General features: G+C 38.3%; 2 protein-coding genes across 2 annotated transcripts in view; one reads left to right on the forward strand and one right to left on the reverse strand.

The window, feature by feature from the left end:
* Positions 1–21,691, forward strand: part of LOC140164557 (uncharacterized) — a 335,764-nt gene that overhangs the window by 171,801 nt on the left and 142,272 nt on the right. The window lies entirely within an intron of this gene.
* LOC140164551 (probable RNA-binding protein 19) overlaps positions 1–21,691 on the reverse strand; it is an 86,044-nt gene that overhangs the window by 26,773 nt on the left and 37,580 nt on the right. Inside the window, 8 exon segments of the mRNA XM_072187855.1 lie at positions 1,020–1,111; positions 3,251–3,322; positions 4,025–4,103; positions 5,572–6,021; positions 9,390–9,490; positions 10,965–11,160; positions 12,066–12,122; positions 13,451–13,606. Of these exon segments, the coding sequence (XP_072043956.1) occupies positions 1,020–1,111; positions 3,251–3,322; positions 4,025–4,103; positions 5,572–6,021; positions 9,390–9,490; positions 10,965–11,160; positions 12,066–12,122; positions 13,451–13,606 (1,203 nt within the window).

A 21,691-nucleotide genomic window follows, 5' to 3' on the forward strand; every position in this document is an offset into this window, starting at 1 on the left:
ATTAAATATTCATAACTTCATTCATACCGACCGTGGGAAAGTATCAATTACACCATATTTAGAAACATGTTTACCTGGGCATTTGCCTCCTGATGACGATCAACGTTTGAGATACGTTTTGATGGGGTTTCCGACTTGCTCATCAGGGCTAGCAGTAGCACATGGCGAACGACCCCAAGACCCGGAAGATGGAGGATGCAACCTCGCGGCGCGGCGTGTGTGATGGACTATTTCAGCTCAGAAAAAATATTTACCAAAAAAAGGTTAAAAAATACTCAATTTTGTAAAAAATCACAAAAAAACAACATGATTTTCACCTAAATTTCACCCATTTTTGGTGAAGTTGGTCAAACTTAAAAAAAAGAAGAAATGTTTCCCAGATAATTTTATCTTGTTTTTGAAAATTAATAAAACAAATTACTGAATTGTTTTGTTATGCTGCCCCAATACAAAGAATTTGGGTTAAAAAAAAAGAGTGTTTTTACCAAAATGTTATATCGCAGATGGATTTGTCAATGTTTGCCATTGTAAATATGTGTACTATTATATACTTTAGACCAACAATTTAGAGGTTATGAGGCTCAAAAGATTTCACAATTCCAGGCCAGGGGTTAAGATCAACCTTAAAGCTCATAACAGTAACCAGCCTGGTACTGAAAAACTTGTGGCAAAACTGCTGTATTTATAAACTATACTAACCACAGACGAGAAAGAAACAGACAGCTACAATCAGTCAAAGTCTCAGCATCACCCGATAATGAGGACCGATTGTTCCATGAAATGCGACAGACGAGACTGCTACGCAATTACCGTGTATTTTCAAGGTCTATCGCATAATCGCGAAAGCACGCGATGCTCTAGAAGGCAAGCAGCGCTGGCGTGATTATTAGACACGGCACGATCGAACACTCGGCCCTCATGAATATGCGAGAACTCACATCATACAATTCATGGGGACTTTGACTGGTTGTACGCGGTCTGTTTCTTTCTCGTCTGTGATAATAACATGTTCATCTGACCTGTTTAGCCCATGGTGGCTGCTTATCTTGTTGAGCTGCTACAATAGACTTATCAATCTTCTCATCCCGGAATAATTCTATGTACCGACGACCTGAAAACGAAAGCAGACTGGTAATCACTACTGCATACTAGACAGAACCTACCCTTTTGCAAAACAATATGTATGATATAATATGAAACCAATGTACTTCCTCAATGGCAAGCAAACAGATCAGAGATGATATGTTACCCATCCCAGAATCCATTTCTTCATGACGCATCACCTCATTTCAACAAATGACACTCCCATTGCTATGTACCGGTTCCCTTTGTTTTCATTTGGAGAATAGACTACAGTGGGAATTCCAATTGAATGAGCGCAGCTTTCAATAGCGTGATTTAATTTTTTGCGTATACTGGGCGATGTACGCCAGCGTGTGCGACTGTGCGTGAGTAACGCGGAAGTGAATCCAACCATGCCAACGCACTCGTGATTGGATAGCATTGTATCCAAGGTAGTGCCTTCGCGTTGTAGTTTGAAATACGCAATATACGCTCGCGGTTGGATCGAGTGCAGCTGTTAAAAGCTGCGTTCATTCAATTGGAATTCTTACTATAGTTAAAACATGGGTCGATAGTCAAGAAATAAACATTATTTGCAAGATCTGGATGTGCTCTGTTCTGTGAGGTACATTTCATCACTATCAACCAATGTTGTACTTGCAAGCAAATCACAGGAAATCAAATAGAAGAAATGCATTATGGGAAGTGTAAGATATCTTCTCCACTAATAGATATACAAAGGAAGCTACCTTAACCCAAGGTCACATTAGTATAGTATCAAAGGTTCATGTGTATGAAATTTTATGATAATAGTTGATTCTTGAACTTTGTCATGCATGAGAATACTGTAAAATCATGTGATTAATTTTCATGTGATTAATGTTCATGATTTGGCAATTTTAACTGTTACACTTGTTTTTCAATTCAATGGCTAATTGATGCTCTGCGTGCTGGCCGTAAAGTTTTGAGATATTTTCTCAAAATATCAAGAGCTATATTAATTTAGAATTATAAGAACCAATACTAGGCTTGTTTGTACCCATTTTAATGCATTTTACATGTTGATTCCAAATAAGCTCATGAAAATTTTGATATTTTTCAATTTTTAAACAAATTTTTAAACTTGTCGTCTGAAGTCGACACCTGTGTGGAGAGAGTTGACCAATACACAACAGGGATATATTTACTCATTGTTATTTTCACAGCAGCTGATTGGAACATGTAAATAAATGAAGCATGAAAATTTCCACTTCTAGAGTACTGCAAAAGTGAACATGTTCATGCCACAATATTTTGTCATGCTTTTTGAGCCCTTTTTGTGCAAAATTTAATGACACAAATGTTTTAAAATTTAGTGCATAAGTCCATAGAAACCTTGAAGTTTATTTAAGTCCATAGAAACCTTGAAGTTTATTTAAAACAAGCAAAAATGTTTGAAAATATTGTAGCATTATGAGAAATGAATTCTACTGTTGGTATTTTTTGTTAAACTGGCAATCAAATATTTTCATGCTATAAATATGACCAATAAAAAAACACACCAGTAAACCACAACATTTTTACACCATGAAAAATTCCTACTTGGTTTGAAGTGGTTTCCTGTCATTGTCACTATAATCCACAACATGCTCATCTATCAGGGCACAGTTCTTTAACCCCAATACATTTGTACATTCATTGAATGACCTTAGAAAATGTGGGTACAAAAACTCATACTCTGCAACTTGAGGTCAAATTTTACACTATGAGTATTTTTTGAGGTTATTGAACTATGCCATTGGGATGAGGCCATTGTGGTCCATAGTGTGTTGTTTGTCCTATTTTGAAACTTTACTTTGATACTACTCTGGTGTTTGGAAATTTGTGCATGTATGTATTAAGAAACACGTTTTTAACAAAAGTGTTTGTTGGTCATTTAGAGGTCATTAAAAACAGGAAAATGGGCTGTTCCAGTTGAAATCCATACACCCCCTATGGAAGACATGACCTTAATCTTCCACACAGGGAGTGTGAGTTTTAAATGAGGTTACCAGAATAGACGATTCCATTTGAAATCTACATTCCCTGTGTGGGAGAGTAAGGTGATGTCTCACATAGGGGATGTATGCATTTCAACTGGAATAGCCAGTAGAGCATATTTAAACAACATATTATCTAAGCAGCAAAACATAGGAACTCTCACACCTACCCATATAATCCTTATGTCTCTTCATAGCTTGTTCTACATCCTTCTCAGAGGTGAACTCAGCAAAGGCCACACCTTGATGAGAAGAAAAAACAAACAAAAAAATGATGTACAATCACATAATTAAAGAAGGAGACCCGGACTCCCTATACCGTCACCATCAGCTATGTGTAGAAAATTGGGAGTATTTGGGTGCCGATGATGCGCAGAGACAAACGAAAACAATTAATTCTGCATCTCATCTGAAACATCTTGGTATTGTGTGCAGGTCACATCAAGTGTGTCTCTCAAATGTGCCCATCGTTCATGTCGCGCTTGCATGACAACAATTATCTGGAACATATTCAGAGGGAAACCAAATACCCCTATTTTTTGCTCCATGCCTGTATCAAGATGGCGGTCAAGTCCTGGTTCTCCTATTAATTCTGTGTGTACAATGCAACTTGGGCATGTATGATACGTAGGAGAAACACTCAGTACAAACGACCAAACAGGATGTGTCGCAAACATATATGGCTATTTTGGTATATCAGTGACAACTGTTTCTATTTGGTAGATGGGTAATTTTTTCAAACTTTTCTCATTTTTAAAAAGAAAATTGCCAAAATTAAAAAAAAACTTAATGTAGCTAACAGTTTCGAAATACACCAACAATTTTGGGAAAAGTTGTAAAAATTCAGGTAATATATGTGTGTTAAATTTGGGACTTAAGTATAATGATAGGTCCGATTTTTTTTTGGAAATAGCCATGGGTATTTGAACTTTGAGTAGACTTACCAAATGACTGTCCATTTTCATTGACAGGCACCCTGATTGCCTTCACCTCCAGTGGATAGAAGAATTCAATTATATTTTTCTGTGAAATGAAGGAAGATGTACATATTTTATGCTAAAAACTAAAAGGCAAATTAAGTTTACTCTTAGAAATTGTGTCCCCTGTGTTACATGCAACCTGATACCTCAAAATGAGCGTAAAGTCGTAAGTTGGTAGTTTCGAGATGTCCTAGCTACTCTCAGCTGTTGGTGTTCTTTGTTTCACACACACCTGTTCAAGCCATGTCTGGAGACACAATGGGCCATTCACAAAAGACATAGTACTGGCTTGTGCAGGTGTGTGCAATTGGCAAACAAAGAACATCAACTCAGTCAGCCAAGATGATTAGAAACTTCCAACTTGCGGCTTTTACGTTCATTTTGTGGTGTCAGGTCACATATCATAATTTATAATGGATAAGTGGACAGGCATATATTTTTCTGACATTGTATCTGCATGCACAAACCCTTCAACACACACATGAATGCATATGATACTCCTTTGCCCTTACAGGTAAGTAAAGTAAATTAAACTTTTCGTCTATTACAACGTGTCATTTTGTGACAAATTGAAATCTGATTAAATATATTAACAAAGAATGGGGATCCTTTTTTACTACTGACATGGACTTTAGTATGCTGCTTCAGCCCTTGCCTCACAATTCTGACACAATATTTGATCCTGTGTCATATACTGGGGTACTCAAAAAGGTGGCTTTGTTACATTTTGATGCGCAGCTTGGATTTCAAAACCCTGTCTCTTTAGTATTCCTTCACTTAGAAGATTCAATTAGGTCTTAAAATGAGGCTAATTTATTCTATATTACTCATGTTTTTAACCCGTTTTAAAATAATCTTTAATTATTTTCTTATGGGTGGGTGAGGATTAGGGGGAGGAGGATTAGGGGGAGGGATTCGTATCGTAAATATGATCTAAAATCCCCATTAAAAATTTGAATCTAGTAAAAAAATGTCTAAATGAACTCCCAGACATCTAAACCAAGTAAATAAATACAGAAGGTCATTTAAAAGACTAATACTTGCTCAGAATGATTGTAAATGTGGAAAAAAGAGGCGAGGTTAAATCCCACCTACTTTGTGATTGTTTTTGCCCGCACGCTTTCATTTTTTAACCGATTTCCATAAAAAAGGTGTCAAAATGCTCAGGAAGATGAACCACTTCAAATGAGACATGTAGGTAAAATGTTTGAACCATTTCATTTTTTTACTATATAACACAAAGGTACCCCAGGTTGTGACACAAGACCATTTATGAATTGTGTGATTAACAATCAATCAATGGACCCAGATTTTTTCCCAGTTGGGTCATCTGATATAGGCCCATGAACTACAAAACTACAAAAAAAAAATATAATCTTAGTAACACTACTGGACTTTTGTCAACTATGTATCCACTGTTTGGATTTTCCTGCTTACAATTGATCATAAATATATATTTCTTTATACAGGAAAATAGAGGAAAAGGTGATTTAAAAAACTATAAAACTAACCTCTTGCACTTTGAATGGAACTCCTCTCATCCTTACAACAAACTCTCCTTTTGAAATTTTCTTGCCTTTCTGGACTTTCTGCATAAGTGATTGACCTTTCACCTCTGACCCACCAGCATCTTCAACCTTTGACCCAGCAGCACTTGCAGTCTCTTTTACATCGCCACCAGGCTGTTTACTAGTTCTTTTGTTTGTTTCTATTTCATTTTCTGATGAGTCACTATCATCTTCCTCACTTGTGGTTCCTTTACCACTGTCCATTTCCTCCTCTTCCTCCTCTTCTTCGTCCTGGTCCTCTCCCACTTTGCTACTGTCCTCCGAGTCCTCACTATCACTAACACTGTCACTTGAGGAGTTATCTCCATCCTCGTCGTCATCGTCACTTTCATCACTGCTGTCGTCTTTTTGTGTACTGGTTTGCTTTGTTTTTACCATCTTGGACTTCAGATACTACAAATTAATACCAAAAAAAGATCAGAAAACAGAAATATTATCATTGTCTTTTCACTGCCAGCAATTGTATTAATTTAACATCAAAAAGCAACCATCCTTTGCCATTTGGTAGTTTAGGATAAGGTACAGCTAGAACTAGGGTTAGCACTAATCATAGTGGCGTAGTCTCCCTGCGTGTAGTGATTTTTCCAAATTTTCCATTTTATATAGTGACATATACGTTTAGAGCTAGCTATATCCTATAATAGTTATTCCTTTTTGACTATTTAAGATACAGTTTAATAGTTTGAACCTAAACTTCATTTTCAAATGGAATCTGGCCACTGAGAGATAACAGTGGAGGAGTACCGACTCCGTTATTAGTAGCATATGGTCGAATCCAACCAAAAAGTGTCCACGGGCCAAAAATAAAAGTCCGAAATAAAAATGTCTCCACAATTTTTTCCTTTTGCCCATTTATTGATGACATATTGGCCTTATAGGAACCAAAAGTGCCATTACTAATCTTGAAAAATAAATCCAGGGCGTGTGATAGTAAATGTGATATCAAAACCCAATGTTACCTACGAATACCACTAGGATGCTTTCACTATCGCAATACTAATCAACCTAAAACAAATGGAATATTCCCATTAACGCTTTTTTAGTGTAATGTAGACCACAGGGTGTCAGGAAAATGCTAGCTCAACCAGAAAATATTTGTTTTTATTTTTATAACGTGATCAATATGATCTTAGTCAATTTATGCTAGTTTATTTTTGAAAATGAAGTTTAGGTCAGTTTCTGTATTTTATTTATCAAATGAGTATGAATCAATTTACACATTGTATAAGAACGAGTAGGATATATGTTTTCAAGAATATTAGGAATTATAAGCATACACCTAACGCTTTATACAATGAAAAGGTGAACAAACCGGTATTAAGTAGGTAACATGAGCGATTTAACAATATCTATATTGAGTTTAGAGGTTTAAAGTTTGCTATTATGGTAATGAATTAATAAAATGGTAGTTTTAGATCTCTTTCAGATGGTACGTCCAAATGAATAAATGCTATTACCTTAGATCAAAAATTTTTGATGCTTTTAGCAAGATTTTGACCACTTCATTTTGATATACAAGTAGTTAATCAGCAATTTTACATAATAAATAATTGTTGAATGAATCCGTATATGGGTAATAATAGTGTCCTGGGGTACCGCTTAAAGTTTTTGACAATTAATTTCCATTGGTAGCGACACTTCATTACACATGTCATGTATTATGCTGTATTCGTAAGTAACATTTCAGTATTTGTAGGTAAGAATTAGACTTTTGGTGGATATCCCAATCAAAACTTCATTTTATAAAGCACTTTGAATGTATCATTTTCTTTATGTGCGTTTATTGATACTTTAGACCCTATCATGTATTAATAATGTCGGTTCACAGCGGTTGAAAGAGTATTGAAGTAAGAAACAAAGGCACTAAAGTGACTTTAATTTGAATAATTGCATACAAGTCGCTTAAAACCGTTATTGCAGACTTGTGAAGTCCATCTTGGAGTCAGTTACGTCTTGTGGCCTTTCGTTTGAGGGCAACTACAATTAGCTTTATACCAGGGTCCATCATTATGTTGTCTAGATCATGAGACAATGAGAACAGTCGTTTTTTCCATGGTATTCGTAGGTAACCTTAGCGAAAACGTCAAAAGTTACCTTCGAATAAATCAATTTGGACACAAATTACTCAGACACCAGAAGGTCGGTAAACATTTAAAATGAAGCACACATGACAGTTGACAAATCCAAGTATTTATCCCTTCTAATCTTCTTTGAATCTGATTTTTTTTCAAATGAGCAGACCGTCGTCTATTTCAGTACATATTTTTCAACAATTAAGCCGTATTCAGTTTTGCATGGTGGGCATGTATGTGAATTCGCAACTTTCATTGACATATGATTTGATAGCAAACATACAGGCCTTCGTTATGTACCAATATGGGTATTGGCATGAATGGCGGTGTTTCACAATACTGTCATGATGTCAAATTGTATTCGTAGGTAACATTCGGTTACCGAAATTTACCTCTGAATACTTGCTTTTATTGTTGACATCTCAGAAATATTTAAACGCAGGCTATTGAAACTTGGTAGAAATAAAGAGTGTATTACCCTGCACCTATTGCTTAACTATTGTTTACTATTCTCTCACTTTGTGGAAATGACACAGCTTTTAACATGTATTCGGAGGTAATGCATATTTTTTACCAAACCTACCTTTGTGCCATTTAGAATTTCTGGCAGCTAAACACAATAATAAAGATGCCCGAATGCAATGCATTTCAGTATTGGACATATCAAAGCTTGTATCAATTGCGCATTTATTAGTGATTTCCATTTTTAAAGATATATCTAGTGCTATGAAAAATTGTATTCAGTAGGTAATGTAAAAAATACCACTCAAAAAATTATCACAAAAATTCATAATTATGTACAAATATGTGAAAAATTGAACAGGCAATCTTTGAATACATGCCTTTCAGGAAATCAATTTAGATTCAATCCAATGATTTCTTTTCATAACTGATTTAGACGCTTTTAAAAATACTTTAAGAAATATTTTGAAAAAATGGGTAAAAATAGCATGTTTTGGGGTCTCTGTGTCTAAGTTTTTCACAGAAGGGGTCTTATTATATATGGTATGAAAGCGTATGATCAAGCGAATAAACACAATACAAAAAGCGAATGCCAATTGATTAATACTTTTAAGTTATGGCCCTGAACATGCCGTGTACACTTTTCGTTGGATTCGACCATATCCTTCAATCCTTCTCGGAAACATATTTTTTTCCTTCATGTATGCCACTGTTTGTTGCAACCGACACTATGATTAGTGTGAAAATAGCATATGGATTGAGGGTTAGAATTACACAATTTTGCTACTTATTACAAGGGTTATAGATTTCACATTGGTGTTAGGTGTAACATATCTAAAGTTGTTCATGAAAGTTCATCTGTGTTGGTATAAATCATGATTTTGATTTAAACTTTTGATCCAAACACAATGAATTAATTCCTACCTCGGAATTTTCAGATGGTACTCCATCTTTCATCAGCTATCTAAAGTTGCTTCAATCACCAGTAAGAAGATGGTTGAAGTCACCAAAGACGTACTTCTTTTAAACTTAGAAGTACTTTCTTTAAACAGGAAACCCCGTTTGCCCAGTTCTCCACAGAAGAACTGACTCTGGAAACTGACACCTGTTACTTTGATGACAGACAGAAAAGAATTTATATGGATGCATTTTAAACTTGACTAATTCCTTAAGGAACTTGAACCAATAGTGGGGCTTCCACTTTAAGGAGATTATGGCTATACTTACATCCATATCTGAGAGTGTTGGTTTATTGGCTTCTTTCTCCTCTTCCTCTTCATCTGTCTCATCTTCCTCCTCCTCTGGCTCCTCATCTACATCCATGTCTTCTGAAATATTGTAAAACATCTTTCTTTTAAAGGAACACTCTGGCAATCACAACATTATGAATTATATGTTAGAATAACAATTATCAAGCACAAATCACAAGGTTCAATTTAAAACAAACTCATACTGACCATAAAAACGAATAACAACAGACGGCTCTCAACACGAAATATTCAAAATTCCTGCACCAAAATTGTCTTGGGCAATGGCGTCATGGTTATTTTTGCTCAATTGTTGTTAGCCTTCACTGTGTTACTGGGACGTCATTGCCACAGGAAATTTGAATATCGCGTGGTTAGAAACAGCTGTTTTTATTTGTTTTTAAGGTCAATATATGAGATTGTTTTAAATAAAACCACATGATTTGTGCTTAGTAATTATTTTTCTAACATAAGTCATAATGTTGGGACTGCCGGAGTGTCCTTTAAAGTAACAATCTCGTCTTGTGGAAAATTCAAGTTATTGGAATTGGGAGTATGACAATTTCATTGATATTATTATTTGGGTCTGGCTGGTGACATAGAAAAGGGAAAATCCCTGAAACACCACAGCAAACATGTGCAGTGTTTATACGTTGAGCTATATTGTAGTTGCTAAGCAAACATTGAATTTTGTTCAGATTTTAAACACATGCGTGGTCGCGGAAAGCTTGGCCGGGCAAGCTACACCCCCGTGGCAAGGTAGGCCCGTGCATGTGTTCAAAACCGCAACTGAGAAAAAAAAAGTTTTCTCTTCTTCTATTTTCTTTCTTCCTTCCTTCTTTCCTTCCCCCTCGCCAAAAAGCAGCAAGGGCATTATGGTTAAGAACACCTTAATTTTCCTCCTATATTTTCTCCAAACAACAAAAAACCACACTTCACTAAACATAGGCACAGGCAGGTATCCCACATGATGTGATTGCATCATCATTCGAACAGTCATATTGTCGCGGAAAGCTTGGCCGGGCAAGTGACACCCCTGTGGCAAGGTAGGCCTGTGCACGTGTCTGGCACCCGAAGGGTCGGTGGTTCAAAACCACACCCAAGAAAAAAGTTTTCTCTTCTTCTTTTTTTCTTCCTTCCTTCTTTCCTTCCCCTCGCCAAAAAGCAGCGAGGGCATTAGGGTCAAAGGAGTATTTTATGTTTCTAGCATACCTTTTTATGGTATGTTTGAGTAGATATCCATGAAAAAAGTTTATTCCCAAAATTTCAGTTGATTCCGATTTTGGGTTTGCGGGTAAAGCATGACTATTATACATTATATTGCTCCAAACGCTACTGTGCTGTAATTCTGTTCTGTAAACAGAAAATAAATACAAATTTGACGATAATTTTGCCAAACATATGAATTGGCAAGAATGTTTTTGCATACAAACATAATGAAGCCAGAGGTTTCTGGTGGTATAAAAATCTCAACTTTTTTTTAGGAAAGTGGGGAATGAGGCTATGGATCATGAAATGCCCCTTTAAATAAAAGTATAACATTAAAACATCTCACCATCAGATTCATTCTCATCCTCACTGTCATCATCCTCATCACTAGACCCATCTTCATCTGCTCCTTGTTCAGCGACTTTTGACCTTGATGACTTCTTGTTAACATTTGGGACACTCACATCATTTCCCCAGACAGCCTTTTGGGTTCTTCCTTTATGAGCCTCCACAAATTCCTGAAATTCTGGCTCTGCTTCTAGCTGTGGATACAATAATAACACAAAAATAGATAAAAGATTTCAACAAACATAACCATTCATCAACTCTCCATATACCTTTGAACATGCCAGGAGCCAAATGTTATCAATCAGTGATGAATTCACACTTTTCCAGTAGCGTATACACGAATGTAAGTTAATGTGTATGCATTACGTGTGAATTTGATCATTCCTGGAAATTACATTCATGAGTAAACACGCTCTTATGTTGAATTCTGTATTTTTGGAGGTAGCAGCTTTATTCTTTAGTTTTATTGCTGATATGAACAGAGAAATTACCAAAATTCTTGTAGGGTTGAGTGGCAATGACTAGCTGACATTCCTCATGAAATAATCATGTAATTAGACGAGCTTGTTTTTGTTGTTGAAAAGGACTTAATCAACTCGCATCCGGCATGTTTGTTTGGTTACTTCGCTCGAGCAGCCAGAGCGAGGTAAACCACGCAGACGACGCGGACGTATCATTGTTAAACGGTGATGAACAACGGTAAAACATGATTGAATCCCTAAACCAAGCCAAGTGTGGACAATGATGCATATGTTGAGTTAGAGCTATGCACTGACATCTAGTCCACTTGTTATTCTTTCCATTGTGATTACTGCCATCATTTTGCTCCATATACAACCTTGGACTACAATGCAAATAAGCTTCCATTTGGAGGCTTTCTGGTGAAATTCAGCATTATTTTGTTCCCAATATTATTTTCCGGAACTTTTCCACACACAAAAAAAATGCATTTTACTTGTTGCCAAAGAAGTTAGACAAGTCAGTGTATGTAATGTATGCTAAGATATTGATACATCTAATGCACGAGATTGGTCAGGCATTAATATTCAGTGTCCTTGGTTTGATTTTTCCCATTTTAACAAGTAACATTCACACGTACCTCTTCTAAGCTGGTCAAAGTTTTCTCTGTCTTCTTATTGGCATCTCCTTTGTCAGCCTGTAAATACAGAACAAAACATTATTTCCAAATCACATTAGAACCACTACCGGGTACGGGTTATCTAACTTGCACCAGGGCTCACTGCTCAAAGTGCATTTAAGAGCTAAGGGAAATGTATAATGTACTTCATTTTTGAACTAACAATTCCAGAGAAGATGAATAAAACTTGCAGTGTTTTGAGATGTACACATAAACTTGGGTAATCTCAACTAGTCATGATTGTCTACTCTCTCACTGTGTTTCAAAATGGCGGAGTGATTACGCTTCGGAAAGAAGCTCCGATCAAAATCACATTTTATTGCAAGGAATTTGATCATTATTATGCTATAACATGTTTCTATCATCGTTACTGTGTCCACTGGTCAACTACTATGGTTTCAAAGAACGACACCCGTAGTCGTGGATGTAAAAAAAGCAAACAAACTGATGGTGAATCGACACCAGTGCAGCTGACACCATCACTCAGTATGCTATCACCACTGAAACATGGTGGTTTAAGCCCTACGTATGCCGACAAGCTGATTGATGTTCCCAACGTAGATCTGACCCTGACTGGTAACCCTACTACTGATTTGAAAGGTGTTCAAAAGCATATAAAAAAAAAAAAAAAAAAAAAAAAAAGCGCAGTGATTTATAGTGCGCTACGCATTGACAGGCACTAACGCCAGAGCGTTGATCCACAAGCCTCAGCACACTTTACAGGTTGTCGCTGACCACTACACCCCACATCATTCCATAAACCATTTAACAACAAATCAGGGACTTTGCTGCTACAAGAGCGCACACCCTAGACATTCCACAAATAACCATCGCAACCAGGATCAGCTCCCCGAGTTTCGTACGGGTTCCAAGGAGACAATTAGCAGTAAGTTCCTTGTCCAGGGGAATTTCAAGCTAACTCAATTTTTCCACGAGAGCATACTAGGCATATCCACGATTCAATTGAGAAATTCCAGGTGAGAATGAAGATGACATTGGATGACCTCTTCGACCAAATAAAAAAACTAGAGTCGAACCTAAACCTATCAATAGAAATTCAATCAGCAAGAATAGATGAACTCACATCAAAAGTTGACCCGCTTACTAAACAAAATGAACAGGTCTACAAAAGGAGGTACAACAGCTGAAAGACACAATCAGTCTACACGATGAGCAACTCAAGAAACAAGAAAGGTTTTCAAAACGGAACAACATCAGGATTGTTGGTATACCAGCTACCGAAGGAGAAAACTGTGTTGACATCGTAGAGGAGATGCTCATTGAAAACAACTGTTGACTTGTCATAAAAAAAGCAGCTAAGAATAAAATTTTATAGTCCATCTCACCTGAGTTGCCTTCAGCCTTTTGCTCTTCTTGAGTTCCTTTTCAACTTTCTTTTCCTCTATCTTCTCCATAGCCTTCTGGTGGGCGGAGCTCTTCTCCGAGTATTTGCTCCATGGTCTTGCTAAATTGGCGTCACCAAGGTCTTTGGCTAATTCAACCTGTTTTAGGTGGATTGAAAAAAAAGTTTATACACACAATGCACACATATGTATAAGCAGCATATTCAACTGACATTTTGTAATTAGTGTCCCAGTGCTTTTAGTAATTCATCGGAAGGGGGCGGGCAGTACTGAATATAATTACCATAAAAAGTCAAACGGGATTATTTTTCATGCAAAACAATGTTGCAGTTCAAGAAAATAGGATTTTTAAACAGTTGTTGTTTTCCCATTAATTTCATTGGTTCTTAGTCCGTGTTATATGATACATTGCATACATAAACACACCCCTACGTAAAACCACAGGCAAACATGGACAAGAAAAACATGAGAGCCTTACTATAAAACCATGGACACACACGTTTGATTTTTTTTACCATAGACGTGGTTAAGTTTCTACTATCCAAGAGCGGATTCACCCTATACCGGCAACTGTGGCGCAATGGCCGCTTAGGCATATATTTATACAATTGGTTATCCTTTTCCCGAGTCGGTGCTCCCTTCCAACTGGCCTAGATCTGCCCCTGATCATTATTGACCCCAACCCTGGCAAACACATCTCAATTGCATTTGTATATCTAGTCAAATCCAACAATATAATCACATACCAGAGAAGAAATCTAACCCTTCCCAGAATCCTTTGTAACATGATACATCACCTTTCATATGACACTTCTATTACTTTGTACATATTCCATTTGTTTTTTTAAAGTTAAAAATAGGGCTAAACATGGGTTGACAGTCATGAAATAAACACAATTTGCAATTTAGTCAAGCAGCAAACTAAATTCCGTGGCCCTTTTTTGAAGACAATGTGCCACCTATCCTAACATGTTATTTGGGTCCTAAGTAACATATTTATACATGTTTACAAAAATCCAGATGCAGCAGATGGCGGCCATCTTGTTTTTCAAAATGGCGACCATTTGGCAATAATTTTCCAATATTTTTCAAACTGACCCTTCCCATTGTAAATGTATTGGTACAATAGCTATTGTTTTAGGTCTAGGATATTATCTATGACATGTATGCACTAATATTGATGATTTTGATATTCAAAATGGCCGCCAAAAATACAAAATGGCCGCCAAATTCAACTTATTTCTTCTAAACATACAATGAGCATTGTAAAATGTAAGTTTAAGCAAGTAACATGTTAATTGATATACCAACACATACACAAACTCCATACTACACTGCAAATACTCTCCACACCACCCCCATACACCCACCCCACATTCAAATTACATATACCCGCATGCGAAGCATGGACGGGTATATTTATCTATGCCTGTGCAACAGGGCATAGATATTCTGCTTATGCTCTTTATCTATGCCTGTGCAACAGGGCATAGATATTCTGCTTATGCTCTTTATACCCGCATGCAATAGCATGCAGGGTATCTTCCCATCCTGTGGTTTCTTCTCCTCCTCCTCCTCCTCCTTTTCCTCCCATCAAACACATCATTCTGTCAAGGCTAGCGCTAAAACTACAAGGGCCCCAGGTCCCATGTGTGGTACACTTATGGGCCCTTCCCCGTAGAAGTGCCTTTTGCCCATCTTGGCCCCAGAGGTCAAGGTCACAGGCCCCAGGGGCCCAAATGTGAAAATTCAAAGCACGCCGTTTCTCATCAAATGAAGCAGCCTCAGGGCCCTGAGTTGGTACACTGATAGCCCTAGGGTACTCTATATTTACAAATATACAAGAGCCCCATATATTATATATTATTGGCCCCAGGGGCCCAAATGTTAAAATATGGTGCAACAGATTGACAAGTCTAGCTCTATAAGTATACGATGACTAGGGCTCATATGTGGCATATGTTTGGGCCCTAAGTTGTAGATGTGCCTTTTGCCCATTTTGGCCCCATATGTACAAGGCTAGGGGCCCCAGGGGCCTAAATGTTAACACAAAGGGCCGGCCGTTTCTCAGCAAATAAAGTAGCTACAGGGTTCAGATTTGGTACACAGATAGGTCTTTAGTATTATATTGTCATATGTATATATAACCCTCCATATGTCACATAATATGGGCCCCAGGGCCCCAAACGCTAAAACATAGGGCGGGCCGTTACTCAGTAAATAAAGCAGCTACAGTGCCCAGCTTGAGTTTTCTGATAGTACTTAAGAATTATACTTCAACATATGTACATGAGCCCCATAAGTCAAATGTTATGGGCCCCAGGGCCCCAAATGTTAAAAAGGGCCGGCCGTTTCTCATCAAATAAAGCAGCTTCAGGGCTCAGAGTTTGTACACAGATTGCACCTGAGAATTATATAGTTATATGTACATATGAGCCCCATATGTCACATAATATGGGCCCAGGGCCCCAAACGCTAAAACATAGGGCCGGCCGTTACTCGGTAAATAAAGCAGCTACACTGCCCAGCTTAAGTCTACTGATAGCACTTGAGAATTATACTTCAACGTAATTATGTACATGGGCCTCATAAGTCAAATATTATGGGCCCCAGGGCCCCAAGGCCCCAAATGTTAAAACAAAGGCTGGCCGTTTCTCATCAAAGAAAGCAGCTTCCGGACTCAGAATTTGTAAACAGATAGCACATGAGAATTATATTGTTACTAACACCCACACACCCATCTACCCCACACACGTAGGACTAAACAGACAGATCGTATTATATCACAATTGGAAATACCAGCGTGAAGCGTTAAGGCTGTTCCAGTTAAATTACATACCCATTGGCTGTTCCATTTAATTTACACACTCCCTCTGAAATGTCCCCCCAAAAGGCTGTTCCGTTTAATTTACATACTCCCTCTGAAATGGCTGTTCCATTTAATTTACATACTCCCTCTGGAATAGTTTCCCCCTAATCATATTGCATAGCCTCCCTGTGAGTAAGAGATACTGACAACAGCAACCTATGGAGAGTAAGAGAGGCGACTCACCTGGGAGGTGACTTTTACAATTTCTTTATTTTAAGTGCTACGACAGTGCAACCTACATTCAATTAAAGCTTGTGACTTGGACTTTCACTTTTTACACATTTTCTGCCCAATTGGACGACTATTTACAATTTCTTTATTTTAAGTCCTCAGCAAATAAGGACTATAAGTTTGGCTACACCGATAACATGCGGGTATAGCCGTATTTGTGTACAAATATATAGCCTTCTAGTTAGTCTTCTCCTTCTTCTCCTTCTCCTTCTTCTTCTCCTTTTCCTGACCATTCATATTGACAGGGCTATCTCCAAAACTACAAGGGCCCTGGGGCTCATATTTGGTACAAAGATTGACCATGCCCCGTAGGTGTGCCTTTGGCCCATCTTGGCCCTATAGGTCAAAGGTCACGGGCCCCAGGGGCCCAAATGTAAAAATACCAATCATGCCGTTTCTCATCAAATAAAACAGCCTCAGGGCCCTGAGTAGGTACACTGATAGCACTAGGGGTACTATATATTTACAAGTATAAATGAGCCCAATATATCTTAAGTTATGGGCCCCAGGGCCCCAAATGTTAAAATAAGGAGCAACAGATTGACATGGCTAGCTCAAAAACTACAGGGGCACTGGGGCTCATATGTGGTACACCTATGGGCCCTAACTTGTCGATGTGAGTTTTGCCCATTTTAGCTCCAGATGTTTAGGGCTAGGGGCCCAATAGGGCCAAATGTTAAAACAAAGGGCCGACCGTTTCTCAGCAAATAAAGTAGCTGCAATGCTCAGATTTGAAACACTAATAGGTCTTTAGCATTATATTGTTATATGAATATAAAAGCCCCATATGTCACATAATATGGGCCCCAGGGCCCCAAACGCTAAAACAAAGGGCCTGCTGTTACTCGGTAAATAAAGCAGCTACAATGCCTTGTGTTGGTATACTGATAGCCCTTTTAGCATTAAACATATTATGGGGTGTCAGGATGGGTTAAGGGCGTCATGGTGTGTTAAGGGGGGGGGGGGGTAGGGGGGAATCACAGGCATAGATATTCGTGTTTGCTCAAACACAACTGTGCCATCTAGTTAGTCTTCTCCTTTTTATCTATGCCTGTGGAACAGGGCATAGATATTCTGCTTATGCTCTTTAGTCTTCTCCTTATCTATGCCTGTGGAACAGGGCATAGATATTCTCCTTATGCTCTTTAGTCTTCTCCTTTTCCTTCTTCTTCTTCTCCTTCTCCTTCTCCTTCTGACCCTTCACATTAACAGGGCTATCTCCAAAACTACAAGGACCCCAGGGCTCATATTTGGCACACTTAATGGCCCTACCCATAGATGTGCCTTTTTGCCTATTTTGGCCCCATAGGTAAAGGTCACGGGCCCCAGGGGCCCAAATGTAAAAATACAAAGCACGCCGTTTCTCATCAAATAAAGCAGCCTCAGGGCCATGAGTTGGTGCACTGATAGCCCCTGGGGTACTCTATATTTACATGTATACATGAGCCCCATATGTCATATATTACGGGCCCCAGATGTTAAAATAAGGGGCAACAGATTGACAAGGTTAGCTGTAAAACTACAAGGGCACTATGACTCATGTGTGGCACACGTATGGGCCCAAACTTGTAGATATGCATTTTGCCCGTTTTGGCCCCACATATTTAACGCTAGGGGCCCCACAGACACAAATGTTAAAACAAAGGGCCGACCGTTTCTCAGCAAATAAAGTCGTTACAGGGCTCAGATTTGGTACAATAATAGATCTTTAGCATTATATTGTTATATGAATATAAGAGCCCCATATGCCACATAATATGGGCCCCAGGGCCCCAAATGCTAAAACATAGGGCCGGTCGCTATTCGGTAAATAAAGCAGCTACGCACCGACTTTTTCTGAAGTTGATAGCCGAGAGCGCTCAATACCCGTTTACATGGTTGGGTTTGAAGGGCGTAGACCACCAAATAACCTCTCCATTGAAAAGCACCTAAAAATCAACTTTTTTAAGCGGTGTTTTCTACCATGCGTGACAATTGACTTTTTTACGTCATTTCATTTAAGCTTCAATTTTGGGGAACTTTAAAAATCTTCAATTTTGGGGAACTTTAAAAATTCAGTTTTTTTAATTAAAAAATGTTGAAAAGCGATGCCGCTATTTCAACGCCAAAACATAGACCCTGCACACGTATGGGCCCAAACTTGTAGATATGCATTTTGCCCGTTTTGGCCCCACATATTTAACGCTAGGGGCCCCACAGACACAAATGTTAAAACAAAGGGCCGACCGTTTCTCAGCAAATAAAGTCGTTACAGGGCTCAGATTTGGTACAATAATAGATCTTTAGCATTATATTGTTATATGAATATAAGAGCCCCATATGCCACATATGGGCCCCAGGGCCCCAAATGCTAAAACATAGGGCGGTCGCTATTCGTAAATAAAGCAGCTACGCACCGACTTTTTCTGAAGTTGATAGCAGAGAGAGCTCAATACCCGTTTACATGGTTGGGTTTGAAGGCGTGAGACCACCAAATAACCTCTCCATTGAAAAGCACCTAAAATCAACTTTTTAAGCGGTGTTTTCTACCATGCGTGACAATTGACTTTTTACGTCATTTCATTTAAGCTTCAATTTTGGGGAACTTTAAAATCTTCAATTTTGGGGAACTTTAAAAATTCAGTTTTTTTAATTAAAAAATGTTGAAAAGCGATGCCGCTATTTCAACGCCAAAACATAGACCCTGGAATAGTCTTTTTCCAGGGTCTATAATAAACTAACATTAAAACTTGTCCGTTAGCAGTAATTCGGCCAGGGCCTACTTTTCTTGTGAAATCGATTTGTAGAATATCATATCTATTTTAGTCATTAATAGGTTAGCATCTTTCATTTAAATCAGAACATGCCGACCTCACGAAGAAAAAGTATGGCCCATTAAAATTGACCATTGCATTAGGGGTGGTGCAATAATTATGTGTACCCCCGGGGGGGTGAATTCTCAAAATGGTCTGCCAAAAAATCGCTTGCCCCCCCCCCTTTGGCCGGGCCAAAACACCTTTGCCCCCCCCCCCTTTCGACGTTCCAAAAAACCTTTGCCCCCCCTTTTGGCGTGCCAAAAATCTTTGCCCCCCCCTTACACATGCAAGATTTTTGTGAACCCAATTTAAAACCTTAAATTGTCTTAACATATAATGCGAAGCGTAGCGAAACAGGAAATTTTGCATATTTGAGCGTGTTAAGTAACGTTTTCCCTCGCCTTTTAGGGCGTAATATAGAAACGGTGCCCAAAATATCTGTGCCAAAAATTGCTTGCCCCCCTTTCGACCTGCCAAAAATCGCCCCCCCTTTCGACCTGCCAAAAATGCTTGCCCCCCCCTTTTGGCCTGCCAAAAATCTTTGCCCCCCCTATAATTCACCCCCCCCGGGGGTACACATAATTATTGCACCACCCCTTATTATCTCCAGTAGCCATCACCATTGCACCTTTCGCACAGTGCTTTGGTGTAATGCGCCCTTAAAATACTGAACATAAAGTTGAAATATTTTCATACTACATCGCTGAACGGTAGCGATTAGTTTTTAGCCAATAGGTTGTGAGGTTTTTGTTGTGTTGAGAATGACGCGCTATCTTACTCGTCTCAATACCAATTGTTCATCTCTTAGCGATTGAGTATAATACAGGTCACGCTTTGGCTCTCGACCCGGGCTGTGACCAGTTTCGACCAGATTTGCAGCGTAAACAAAAACATTGAACGTGGAATATTATTAAACCATCGACACGCGGATCGTTTTAGGAATCTCATCATCTGCATCATCATCTCGGATATTTATTTGTTTGTTTGCTGGAAAATACGCTGTAGCCTGATTGAGAGGTCTATTTTTGGAGTCGGGTCCTGCCGCATTCAGCTCAGAGCAACGGATTTCAAAACTGAAGTTGTCTGATTGATCTGCTGATAGCGCGACTGATACTGAGTAAAGCGGTGGATGAAGTTGTTCCACATAGACCATTGTACTAGACACGAGTACCGAGTGAGTACATTAAAATTCTTTGCTTTAAATTGTATTTATTTTGCCGTAAATATGTTTTTTCAACGAATAAGAATGTTACCAAACGTTTCGGCGTTAAGTTTTTAGTTTATTTGATATCGCTAGATCGGCCAGAATTCATGAATTAGATTACAAAACGTTCTAATTGATGATTTTGTGCCCCGGGGTCTGTGCATAGGTCTATACCGTACGCATTTTTGCTCGAAAAATGGACGTGTCTTCTTGTGGCATTGGGCTTGTCAAATCACACCGATATTATTAGCAGCTATATTAGCAGTCCATTGTGGTTTATAGACCAGAGATCCAAGAGGATACGAAATGAAATTGTTTTGTGACGCGACTAGTCCGAGTTGCTCTGGCGATAACACTCCGATCGCCATGCAATAAATCTAAAATAAAATTGTTTTTAAATTGCTTGAAAGATACGTCATTCAAATTGTCATTTGGTATTTTTGAAATGAAAAATTTGGCAACAAACAAAGAAAACAGCAGTATTAACAAAGTTGAAGCCCCATTCTAATACATGTAGCTGATTTAGATACTGTCAGTACTAACGTAAATTACAGATTTATTTAAATTCCTAATTTTTTTATTAAATCCACGGTTTTCGGCTGAACCACTAGCAGGCTATGTTTACATATTTATGACAAATGACAAAGGTACCAAAATCTGAATTTTGATGATTTTTGCGATCGACCGGATGAGAAAATCACTGAATGGGCCTTTTTATTGTTTATTCTGATCCTTGACAAATGTCCCACGAGTGAGTATAAAAGTATGGGTAATGTGCCCAAACCAAGGATTTATGATTATGATTTAAAGTCCCTTCTGTTACTAACCCTGACCTCTCACAACTCACCACCCTAGTGTGTTGAGAATCTGTGTACATGTCGGGGTACATGTATGAACATGGATGGTGTTTCATTTCATGTATTCCCTAAATCATAGGCCTTCAAACAAGGCCTATGCCTAAATACAGGTATGGTGGATCAGAAGGCTTGATATATAATGTTCAGTTTTAATATGTAGCCTAGAGTACATGTAGGCTAATAGCTATACCTTATTCTTTGTACTAAACTTTTAAGGGAAGGGGTATGAACGTTTGGACAGTATTAATTTTATTATGGGACATTAGA

Source organism: Amphiura filiformis, chromosome 11 (assembly GCF_039555335.1).
Source record: "Amphiura filiformis chromosome 11, Afil_fr2py, whole genome shotgun sequence".
NCBI classification, from domain to species: Eukaryota; Metazoa; Echinodermata; class Ophiuroidea; order Amphilepidida; family Amphiuridae; genus Amphiura; species Amphiura filiformis.